The 11863-nt window shown below is 63.9% G+C and overlaps 1 protein-coding gene across 1 annotated transcript; it reads left to right on the top strand.

Annotated features, from left to right (window-relative positions):
* The first annotated feature begins 1143 nt into the window (after positions 1–1143).
* On the top strand, positions 1144–10628 carry PLIN4 (perilipin 4). The gene is made up of 8 exons (XM_047094873.1): positions 1144–1194; positions 1714–1849; positions 2730–2785; positions 4712–5084; positions 5184–8513; positions 8612–8799; positions 10137–10223; positions 10296–10628. Exons 1-8 carry the CDS (start codon positions 1144–1146, stop codon positions 10626–10628), a joined length of 4554 nt encoding a protein of 1517 aa, XP_046950829.1.
* The last annotated feature ends 1235 nt before the right edge of the window (positions 10629–11863 follow it).

The raw sequence follows: 11863 nt of genomic DNA, 5'->3' as shown, positions 1-11863 counted from the left end.
GGTCTCCGGCCCGGGATGCCTCCTCCAGGAAGCCACCCTGGGTTGTCCCAAGCCCACCAGGCCGGCATCTCACTGCCAGGATCCCCCTGCTCTTTTGGCGCCCTGTATCCATCCGCATTTTGGCCCTAATTTATCAAGGGAAGTCCCTCCCGGAGAGCGACGCATCCGCTCCCTGCTCAGGCGAGACCGGGCTCCTCTCTCCCCGCCCGGACGATGCGAAGCTCACGTTTGTTGAGTCCCTGCTCGGTACCCGGCACTGGGGTAAACAGGTGCCATGCTTGACCACATTTCACACTCGGAACTATCCTACGAGCTGGCCCATCCAGGCCAAACATCCCTTACAGGCTGACCGTGTGCCGGGTACGTTCCTGCCGCAGGAGACGTAGCTCGGAGTGAAACAGGCCCGAGGGAGGGGAGCTGTGCGTTGTGGGGAAGGGGGTAGCGAGAACAGCATGTGCAAAGGTCCCGGGGCAGCACCACGCCTGGCGTGCTGGAGGCACCGTGAGGAGTCCCGCGTGGCTGGAGGAGAGCGGGCGAGGGGGAGAGAGCTGGAGGAGGGGAGGGCAGGCAGAAAGCGGGACCCCGCGGGCCACGGGGAGGGCGTCTGGAAGAGGAACCTGAGGCCGGTGGATGGTAACTGGCCAAGGGGTCGCGGCAAAGCAGAGCTCTGAACTGTACCTCGTGGGTGGAAACCGGAGGCCGAGACAGCCTGTGGGCAGTGCCTTGGGGGCAGGGGACGGTCCGCAAATCCCTCGGCCTTGCTGGGGGTGGGGGGGCGTGCCGTGGGCAGAGGCCGCCCGGCGCGGATAGCAGGGGAAAGGTCCTGGGCCCGGGGCCCACGCTGGGCTGGGCAGGCTGCACGTGACCGCCCAGGGCCCTCCCCCGGCCCGCTGGCCGCCTGCCTCTGCCGGCCGGGCCCGGGCCTGCCCCAGACCCTATAAGGCCTGGTAGCCGAGAGCAGAGCCAGCCCCCAGCTGCACCGCCTGTGGCTCTGAGGGACCCTCACGCACCCCAGGTGAGCAACGCCAGGGTGAGGCTGGGCCGGAGGGGTGTGGCCGGCGCGGGAGGGGTGCGGCAGGAGGCCCGGGAGCCCCCCGATTCACACACCCTCTCCGCCCCTTTCCAGCTGCTCAAAATATTACCATGTCTGCCCAAGATGAAGGAGGCCGGGATCCTCCCAAACCCAAGGGCAAGGTGAGGGGAGGTGCGGTGGGGGAGATCCCTGCCAGGACCTGGGGACCCCCCGGAACCTTGGGAAGGTGACCTTCACGGTACCGGGGTCCGGAGGGCCTGGGAAGGGTGGGGTGGGAAGGCTCCGCGAGCCACGGTACCAACTGTCCCCTCCGGTCCCAAGCTGAAGGGTGGGGGGAGCGGGGGGACACAAGCAACCCTCAGCTCCTTCTCTACCATGTGACCTGGAAACAGCCATGGCCCCTCTCTGGGCCTCAGTTTCCCCACCTGTGAAATGGGGGGGCCGTGGAGGGAAAAGGCCTCTGGAGACCCGGAGGATGAACTTTTCCTCTGTCTACGGGAGGCGGGCTGACTCTGCCCGTGGCCCAGGCAAAGAAACTGAGACTCAGAGAGGCTAAGACACCCTCCTGGGGTCTACCCAGGATGAAGGGCCCGAGGGGATGCAGGAACCCAGTGCTGTCCAAGGCATTCCCCCCACCCAGCACCCTGGCCCTGCTAATGCTTCCCCCCTGCCCCGTGTAGACCCTGGGAAGTTTCTTGGGGTCCCTGCCTGGCTTCAGTTCTGCCCGGAACCTCGTGGCCAGCGCCCACAGTTCTGCGAGAGAGGTCCGGCCGGTCGCCGACCCTGCGGGTGCGTCCCCGCAGCCCCAGGCTCAGGGTGAGTGGACATCTCCGTGGGGGCAGTGGCTCTAGAGGCGGGTCCCGGGAATAAACATCCCCGAGAGCAGGGACTTTTGATCATTTGTGGGGGGAGTGGGGGTTCACACGTGCCGGCATCACCTCAACAGACACTCCAGGCTGGCGTGCTCAGGTGGCACCAGATGGGGGAAACTGAGGCCTAAATAGGGCAGGAGAGGGGCCCAAAGTAGCATAACCAGCAACAGCGAGGGTGTGGACACAGCCTGTCTCTCCGCTTTCTCAACCCCTCCCCTGCATCCCACCCCATTTCTGATGCGCCAGGGACTGGGTGCTCCCCGTGTCTGAGCTCACTGAAGGTTTCCATCCTGGTTCCCAGCAAAGGGGGCTGGCTGCCCTGGGGTCACATAGCCTTGGCTTGGCGGCAGGGGCTGGGGGGGAGGGAGCAGGGGACTCCCTATCCTCCATTTGCTCAGCGGGGCTGATGCAGGGGAGCGTGGGCCTGGACGCTCGCTCACTCTGGGCCCAGCGCCCCAGGGCAGTGACTCCTGCCCCACATACCCAGGCCAGACAGGCAGCTGCGGCTGGGGCGGGGCCCTTAATACCCTTCCTCGGGTCCCCTCCGGGGTGAGTGTCCAGCGCCCGGGACCCGGGCATAGAAAACTCCAGAGGACTCCCGTACCAGCAGCCCAAAGCCCCAGGGCTCCAGGGGAGCCTCCGGCAGGGCTCGGTCACTGGTTGTCGATGTCACCTCCTGCTGTCCCTGGCAGGGCGGCTGGGACATTCCTGACCTTTCAGGCTGTGCCCACCAATTACGCAACGGGCCCCAGGCCCGTGGGCTGATGCCAGCCCACGTCCCTCGCCCTTCCTGGTTGCCTGACCAGCTCCTGTGCCCACTGCAGCCGCCAACCTGGAGCAGACGGCCGGCGGGGAGAAGCAGCCGCCGCCTTCAGATAAGGTGAGAGGGGCTGGCGGACCTGAGGCCTGATGGCCTCCGCCTCCTTCTGGCGCTTCTCGGGGGAGGTTTCGGTTCCTGCCTTCTGAGGGGGTTGTCGTAGGCCAAGGGGAGGGCAGACACCCCAGTGCGTCCTGCTGTGGGATTCCAGGCGTGGTCTCCCCTCTGAGCTTCCGTTTCCACATCTGCGAAATGGGTGCAACGCCGCCCACCGCCCACCTGCCCGGCGTGGCAAGGCTGCGCACGGTCTCCCGCTTTGTCTAGCAATAAGGGGCCGGAAACACTGGCACCGCGGCGCACGCCAGGCTTGGGGCTGCGTGCTTTGTGTGTGCCGCTTACTGGTGAACCTGCCCCGCGAGGAAGGGAGCGAGAGTACCCCACACGACAGCCAAAAAGCACAGAGAAGCCAAGCCGCTTGCTGAAGGTCACACAGCCAGGCGTGGCTAGGGAACCTTCCTGCACCTTCCATCCATCTCAGATCAACGGGGCTCTCCCCTCGCTATCACGTCCCCAAGGCTGGGCCGGACGGAGTGACTGATGCGCCACCGCTAAGGGCCACAGCAGGGCGCCACAACCCTGTTAGGACTGCTTCACTGGGCACGCTTAAGCGCCCATCCTGGAGTCTTTTTTATTTTTCTTTAAAGTTTATTTATTTATGTTGAGAGAGAGCGCGAGTGAGAGTGGGGGAAGGGCAGAGAGAGAGGGAGAGAGAGAGAATCCCAAGCAGGCTCCGCACCGTCAGTGCCGATCCCGATTCGGGGCTCGAAATCAGGAACTGCGAAATCGTGACCTGAGCCGAAGTCGGACCCTTCACGGACTGAGCCACCCAGGCGCCACCCCCCCACCCCACCCCGCGCCCCCCTGCAGTCTAACTGTACTCCCCTCTGCCCTCAGCTCAAGGAACGAGGAACGCCAGTGGCCCTTCTGGCCCAGATTACAACAGACCCGGACAGCCAAGGCCACACCCTGTTCCCTCCCCGTCTTAGTCTCAGTCTCCTGCAAGGTGCTTCAGGCACCTTGACTCCCTTCCTCCACAATCCTTGAAGGAGGCTTTGTGTTAGTCACCAGGCTTCAGCCAAAAAGCTCAGAGGGGATGTGTCTTGCCTGAGGTCACACAGCGGGGGGGGGGGGGGGGGGGGGGGCTAGGGAGGGGCGGAGGGCTGAGATTCGAACTCAGGTCTCTGCAGGCACACAGCCCAAGTGCCCACTTGAAATGAGGCAGGGTAGCAGGTGGGCAGAGGTAAGAACAAAATTTCGGGGCTCCCTCCATCTCAGCATGGTGGCCGTTTGCGGCCAGATCCCTCCTGGTTGTGGTGCGTCCTGGGCACCGCGGGGGGGGGGGGCGGGGATTGCACGGCATCCCTGTGCCCTGCTCGCTCGACGCCTGGGGCACCCTGTCCCCGAGTCGTGGCAACCACAGATGTCCGCAGATGCCACCCAGGGTCCCCCGGAGGGTAGAATCACCCCGGTTAAGAAGCTCTGGATTAAAAACAGCACGCTTGTGGTTGAAAGCGAGTGGTGGCGACTCAGGCCACCACAACCCTTTGTTAGTTTGACCAGATGAGAGAAACTGCCCTTTGGAGAGTAGGCAAGACGAACCAACTATGTCACCCAGCACCCGGCACTGAGCCCAAGGCCAGGGGACTTTGGCAAAGGTTCTGGAGGTGTGGGGACCTGCCGCTGGCAGTGGGGATCTATTCAATCAGGGGCGCCGCTCAGCGCTGTGACAGAGCTCGCGAAGGCCGGGCCCTGGAAGGCCATGGCTGGATGACGGTGTGAGAGCAGAGTAGGTACAGGTGGGAGGTGACGGGCAGACTCTCTGGGTGACAGTCCTTCGCCCTAATGCACGCGAGGGATCAGGCTGGCTGAAGTCTGGGGTGCGGAGCGCCTCGGGCTCTCCTCTTGACCACGCGTGTCCTTTCTTACCAGATGACCTCTGGGGCAAAGGACCTGGTGAGCTCCAAGATGAGTAAGACCAAGGACACCATCTCCTCCGGGATGGCCAGCGTGGTGGACACAGCTAAAGGTGTGATGCACGGAGGCCTGGGCATGACCCGGTCTGCCCTCTCAGGTGCCAAGGAGACTGTGGCCAGTGGCATCACAGGGGCAGTGGGTGTGGCTAAGGGCACGGTCCAGACCGGCCTGGACACTTCGAAGACCGTCCTGACGGGCACCAAGGACACCGTGTGCAGTGGGGTGACTGGAGCCATGAATGTGGCCAAAGGGGCTGTCCAGACCGGCCTGGACACTTCAAAGACCGTCCTGACGGGCACCAAGGACACCCTATCCACTGGGCTCACAGGTGCACTGGGCATGGCCAAGGGCACGGTCCAGACCGGCCTGGACACCACCAAGAATATTGTCACAGGCACCAAAGACACCGTGTCTGCTGGGGTGACAGGGGCAGTGAACATGGCCAAGGGCACCGTCCAGACCGGCCTGGACACTTCAAAGACCGTCCTGACGGGCACCAAGGACACCCTATCCACTGGGCTCACAGGTGCACTGGGCATGGCCAAGGGCACTGTCCAGACTGGCCTGGACACTTCAAAGACCGTCCTGATGGGCACCAAGGACACCCTATCTACTGGGCTCACAGGTGCACTGGGCATGGCCAAGGGCACTGTCCAGACTGGCCTGGACACTTCAAAGACCGTCCTGATGGGCACCAAGGACACCCTATCTACTGGGCTCACAGGTGCACTGGGCATGGCCAAGGGCACGGTCCAGACCGGCCTGGACACCACCAAGAATATTGTCACAGGCACCAAAGACACCGTGTCCGCTGGGGTGACAGGGGCAGTGAACATGGCCAAGGGCACCGTCCAGACCGGCCTGGACACTTCAAAGACCGTCCTGACGGGCACCAAGGACACCGTGTGCAGTGGGGTGACTGGAGCCATGAATGTGGCCAAAGGGGCTGTCCAGACTGGCCTGGACACTTCAAAGACCGTCCTGACGGGCACCAAGGACACCCTATCTACTGGGCTCACAGGTGCACTGGGCATGGCCAAGGGCACTGTCCAGACCGGCCTGGACACTTCAAAGACCGTCCTGACGGGCACCAAGGACACCCTATCTACTGGGCTCACAGGTGCACTGGGCATGGCCAAGGGCACGGTCCAGACCGGCCTGGACACCACCAAGAATATTGTCACAGGCACCAAAGACACCGTGTCCGCTGGGGTGACAGGGGCAGTGAACATGGCCAAGGGCACCGTCCAGACCGGCCTGGACACTTCAAAGACCGTCCTGACGGGCACCAAGGACACCCTATCTACTGGGCTCACAGGTGCACTGGGCATGGCCAAGGGCACGGTCCAGACCGGCCTGGACACCACCAAGAATATTGTCACAGGCACCAAAGACACCGTGTCTGCTGGGGTGACAGGGGCAGTGAACATGGCCAAGGGCACCGTCCAGACCGGCCTGGACACTTCAAAGACCATCCTGACGGGTACCAAGGACACTGTGTCCACGGGGCTCTCAGGGGCAGTGAACATGGCCAAGGGCACCGTCCAGACTGGCCTGGACACCACCAAGGCTGTCCTGACAGGCACCAAGGACACTGTGTGCAGTGGGGTGACTGGAGCCATGAATGTGGCCAAAGGGGCCGTCCAGACCGGCCTGGACACTTCAAAGACTGTCCTCACGGGCACCAAGGACACCCTATCTACTGGGCTCACAGGTGCACTGGGCATGGCCAAGGGCACGGTCCAGACCGGCCTGGACACCACCAAGAATATTGTCACAGGCACCAAAGACACCGTGTCTGCTGGGGTGACAGGGGCAGTGAACATGGCCAAGGGCACCGTCCAGACCGGCCTGGACACTTCAAAGACCGTCCTGACGGGCACCAAGGACACCCTATCTACTGGGCTCACAGGCGCACTGGGCATGGCCAAGGGCACCGTCCAGACTGGCCTGGACACCACCAAGAATATTGTCACAGGCACCAAAGACACCGTGTCTGCTGGGCTCACAGGCGCACTGGGCATGGCCAAGGGCACCGTCCAGACTGGCCTGGACACTTCAAAGACCGTCCTGATGGGCACCAAGGACACCCTATCTACTGGGCTCACAGGCGCACTGGGCATGGCCAAGGGCACGGTCCAGACCGGCCTGGACACCACCAAGAATATTGTCACAGGCACCAAAGACACCGTGTCTGCTGGGGTGACAGGGGCAGTGAACATGGCCAAGGGCACCGTCCAGACCGGCCTGGACACTTCAAAGACCGTCCTGACGGGCACCAAGGACACCCTATCTACTGGGCTCACAGGCGCACTGGGCATGGCCAAGGGCACCGTCCAGACCGGCCTGGACACCACCAAGAATATTGTCACAGGCACCAAAGACACCGTGTCTGCTGGGCTCACAGGCGCACTGGGCATGGCCAAGGGCACCGTCCAGACTGGCCTGGACACTTCAAAGACCGTCCTGATGGGCACCAAGGACACCGTGTGCAGTGGGGTGACTGGAGCCATGAATGTGGCCAAAGGGGCTGTCCAGACCGGCCTGGACACTTCAAAGACCGTCCTCACGGGCACCAAGGACACCGTGTGCAGTGGGGTGACTGGAGCCATGAATGTGGCCAAAGGGGCCGTCCAGACCGGCCTGGACACTTCAAAGACCGTCCTCACGGGCACCAAGGACACCGTGTGCAGTGGGGTGACTGGAGCCATGAATGTGGCCAAAGGGGCCGTCCAGACCGGCCTGGACACTTCAAAGACCGTCCTGATGGGCACCAAGGACACCGTGTGCAGTGGGGTGACTGGAGCCATGAATGTGGCCAAAGGGGCTGTCCAGACCGGCCTGGACACTTCAAAGACCGTCCTCACGGGCACCAAGGACACCGTGTGCAGTGGGGTGACTGGAGCCATGAATGTGGCCAAAGGGGCCGTCCAGACCGGCCTGGACACTTCAAAGACCGTCCTCACGGGCACCAAGGACACCCTATCTACTGGGCTCACAGGTGCACTGGGCATGGCCAAGGGCACGGTCCAGACCGGCCTGGACACCACCAAGAATATTGTCACAGGCACCAAAGACACCGTGTCTGCTGGGGTGACAGGGGCAGTGAACATGGCCAAGGGCACCGTCCAGACTGGCCTGGACACTTCAAAGACCGTCCTGACGGGCACCAAGGACACCCTATCTACTGGGCTCACAGGTGCACTGGGCATGGCCAAGGGCACTGTCCAGACTGGCCTGGACACTTCAAAGACCGTCCTCACGGGCACCAAGGACACCCTATCTACTGGGCTCACAGGCGCACTGGGCATGGCCAAGGGCACGGTCCAGACCGGCCTGGACACCACCAAGAATATTGTCACAGGCACCAAAGACACCGTGTCCGCTGGGGTGGCAGGGGCAGGGAACGTGGCCAAGGGGGCAGTGCAGACTGGTCTCGGCACCATCCAGAACTGGTTACCTGGCACCCGGGACCCTGTGTGGGGCGGACTCACCAGTTCCAGTGCCCCCCGCAAAGGAGGGGAAGCTCTGTCCCCCGGAGTATCCAGCGCCCCGGACACACTTGGTGCAGGCCTGGACCTTGTCCGGGAAGCCACCGCTGAAGCAACACGTCCCCAGGGGGCCACCCTGGGCAGGGAGGATGCGGGGCACGTGGCCACCGCGCGCGGCCATGAAGGACCCACAAGCTTCGCGACACTCCGGGACGAGCTGAAGGAGCTGGGGGATGTCTTCCAGCCCCTGGATGCCGAGGAGCAAGGTAAGAACGGCATGGCCGGCCCACCTCCCACGGGGCTGGACTTCTGTAAAACCCAAGCCCGGGGCCTCTCGGATCCAGTGATCCCCTCTTCCCTGCAGCCCAGCTTGCCGCCTCCGAGCCTGAGCCAAGGGTGCTCACGGCCGACCAGCGCAGCTACTTTGTGCGTCTGGGCGACCTGGCCCCCGGCTTCCGCCAGCGGGCGTTTGAGCACGCCCTGAGCCACCTGCAACACGGCCAGTTCCAGGCCAGGGCCGCGCTGGCCCAGCTGGAGGACGCCTTCAAGCTGGTAAGAGCCTTCCCCTCCCCACGCTCCCCCATCCACGTGTGGTGACCCGACGGGCATCTACTGAGCCCCACGGAGGCTTCTCCACGGCGGACAGCTAACGTGTCGGCTCCTGCTCTGCGCCAGAGGCGGAGCTGAGCCCAGTCCAGCGGCAGCCCCCTGTGGCCAGTGCAGACGGCGAGGGTCCCCCAGCTCTGAGGACCTCCCGGTCTCCAAGCTCACGGCTCTTAGATGTTTAGATACACATGCAGTGAAGAACTCAGCAATGCTGCCTGAATCCAGATCTCCAGGCTACACCCACGCAACGGTGATTTCAGTCGGCGCCCCACGGTCTCTGGTGGGCCACAGCGCGAAGACCGCGGGTCCGATCTAGCGGGATCTCCACGGGAGTGAACAGGCCCCTGGGACACTGGGCCATGTCTGGGGACATCTGTGGCTGTCACAACTGCAGGAAATGGTGCTCCTGGCCTTGAGTGGGTGGGGTCAGGGACGCTGCTCAGCCCCCCACCCCCACCCCCAGTGCCCAGGACACCAATAGTACAGCACACAGAATGATCCAGAACCAGTGCCAGCGTTAGCAGTGCCGCGGAGGGGAAAGCCAGGGTTAATTATGGGGGAAAAATAACGAGTAAAGCCGTGCTCACCCCAGACACCAGAATGCATCTCCAAGCGGTTAGACGGCACCACCCAGGGTGACCTCAAGGTCTGTAAGTCACTGCCCTGTGTGTGCAGCCTCCCATGACCTCAGCAGGTGAGAGGTGGTCAACATAATGTAAAGGCTCCTGGGGGCCAGTGGAACCCCTTAACCTAGGAAGTGTCCCCTGGGGGGATGATTCTGTTCCCAGGGACACTTGGCAATCTGTGGGGATGTCTGTGGTTGTCACAACCGGGGGAGGGGGGACTCCTGGCATGGAGGAGGTGGGGACCAGGGATGCCCCCCGGCAACCCCCCCAGCACCCAGGACTGAGGAGTGGCCTGACACCACCTAGGTTTTTCTGGGGGGTCCCTAGCTGCTGATGGGAGAACGGGCTGGACCCGGGAGATTCCTGCAAAACTCCCGGCACGTGATGGACGGTGGGGCCTCTGGGGTGGCTTCCACGGTAGCAAGAGGCACCCGGTTCAGAATGCGCCTCCGAAGCAGGGGTGTGGGACACGAGAGAGGGGGACTCTGTAAGGCACCTCAGAGACCTTTTAATTCGTTTCTCATTAAAGGATTTTATTTTTTTGTGGCTTTTCCACCATGCCCGGGAAAGGTCTAGACGTGAGGCTCCAGGGCCAGACCCAAACGTCCCCAGGGGACCAGCTGTAATTTCTCCGCTGGCGTCTTTCTTTCTTTCTAGATTCAGAAGGCCGAGCGGGCTCCAGAGGGCCAGTCACCTCCAGACCAGGGTCCGAGCAGCAGAGCGGAGGAAGGCGCTACCCAAGAGGTGCGTAAGCAAACGCTGAGGCTCCCGCTCTTCTCCCTCCGCCCCTGCTTACCTCGCTCCCCGCTCCCGCAGGTGCCGGACTCCGGGGCCCTGTCCAGGGCCTGCAGCCTCATCCAGCAGCTCCACGTGGCCTACAGCTCCCTGGCCTCCGGCCTCCAGGGCCTCCCCGAGGAGCTGCAGCAGCGTGTCGGGCGGGCGCGGCACAGCCTGTGTGAGCTCTACGGCCTGGTCTCCTCGGCCAGCTCGGTCCGGCGGCTGCCGGCAGAGCGCCTGGCCCGGAGCCACGAGGGCGTGGGCCGGGCCTGGCAAGAGCTGGAGCAGGTGCTGGACGGCGTGCAGCACGGCCCGCCGCTCTGCTGGCTGGTGGGGCCCTTCGCCCTGCCGCCCGGCGGGCAGCAGGTGTAGGCCGCTCCCGGCCCACGGGGGCCCTCTGCGGGGCCTCCTCCCCGGCCCCAAACCGGCTCCCCCTCCCCGAAGGTCTGGACCCTGCGCTGCCTCGCCCCAGCGGGGGCCCCGAGGACCGTGAGATCAGCAGCACCACGCACCCGGCTCCAGGCCCGCCCGCACCGTCCACCCCTTCTCCTCCGGGTCTGGGGGCCCAGGGTTGCTAAGACCGCTGACGGAGGCTGTTTGCCTGAGGATCTCAAGCAAGCACTCCCATTAAGAAAGAGAAACGGACACGTGCCTAAGTCTAGAAGGTTCCGTCCAGTTCTCTTGCTCCTTCCTCCCGGGCTCCCGGCTCTATCCTCGCTCTAGAAGCATACGCCCTCAGCAAACCATGTTCCGTGGCAGCCGAACGTACCAGAAGGCCACTGTCACCCCGAGGCAGGCTCCTACCACCTCTGCCAACGCTCGGTGTGGCCAGGGGGCTTTGTGAGGGTCAAGCTGCGGCAGCCAGCAGACATGGCTATGCCCCGGGCTGGCTGGAGGACTGGACGGGGGCAGATATAAAACCAGCCGCTTCCCACCTGGGCCTACCCGGAGCTGATGCTCTGTGGCCCTCCAAGCACCTGGGCTGAGGCCTCTGAGGAAGGACCAGCAGAGCTTCCCCGCAGGGGACGGGGCCCTGGGACGGTGGGGGCGGGTATGTGACCGCAGGTGCTCAGCACGTTCAGGTAGGCCCCACGCTTGGTCGAGGCTGGAGAACAGCTGTGACGCAGCACCCCGTCCTTCTGGGCCACACTTCCCCAAATGCCCAGGGCAGCCACGCCAGGGTGGCACGTGGGGCTACAGGACGCCAGGCGCGCTCTCCCTGGGCCTCACCTGTCCTCCGGCTGGGGGGACCCTTGCCAAGGAAGACCCCGCTTCCCAGAACACGCATCCCACCCTCGACCCCCCGGTCAGGCCCCAGGACCATAGCCCCTTCTCACACACGATGCGGTGCTCTGAGCCCAGGACGCGACACCAGCCTTCCCCCAAAGGGTCGCCAGGCTCCTGGGCGCTGGCCACGTGGGACACGGGGAACGGGTCAGGAAGCCCCTCGGGCCCGTCCTTCCTTGGTGTCCCTCACGCACTGTCATCGCAGGAAGAGATGCTGGACACAGTCATTCACACAAGCTGAGCACAGTAGCTGGAGCTCCAGTCCAGCCAAACCAAATGAGGGGCGCCAGGCTCAGGAAGTCCCAGCCTGACCACGGCCT

This window comes from Lynx rufus, unplaced genomic scaffold (assembly GCF_022079265.1).
Source record: "Lynx rufus isolate CCGP_SWC_20201006 ecotype Redwood Valley unplaced genomic scaffold, mLynRuf1.p SCAF_4, whole genome shotgun sequence".
Classification (NCBI taxonomy): Eukaryota; Metazoa; Chordata; class Mammalia; order Carnivora; family Felidae; genus Lynx; species Lynx rufus.
Note: the sequence above shows the minus strand (reverse complement) of the source record. Positions and strands in the feature narration are given on the sequence as shown.

Coding starts and splice junctions, on each gene's coding strand:
- PLIN4 (XM_047094873.1), top strand. CDS start 1,144: ATGTCTGCCCAAGATGAAGGAGGCCGGGATCCTCCCAAACCCAAGGGC. Junction 2,786..4,711: donor AGCCGCCGCCTTCAGATAAG/GTGAGAGGGGCT, acceptor CTTTCTTACCAG/ATGACCTCTGGGGCAAAGGA. Junction 8,514..8,611: donor CCTGGATGCCGAGGAGCAAG/GTAAGAACGGCA, acceptor TCTTCCCTGCAG/CCCAGCTTGCCGCCTCCGAG.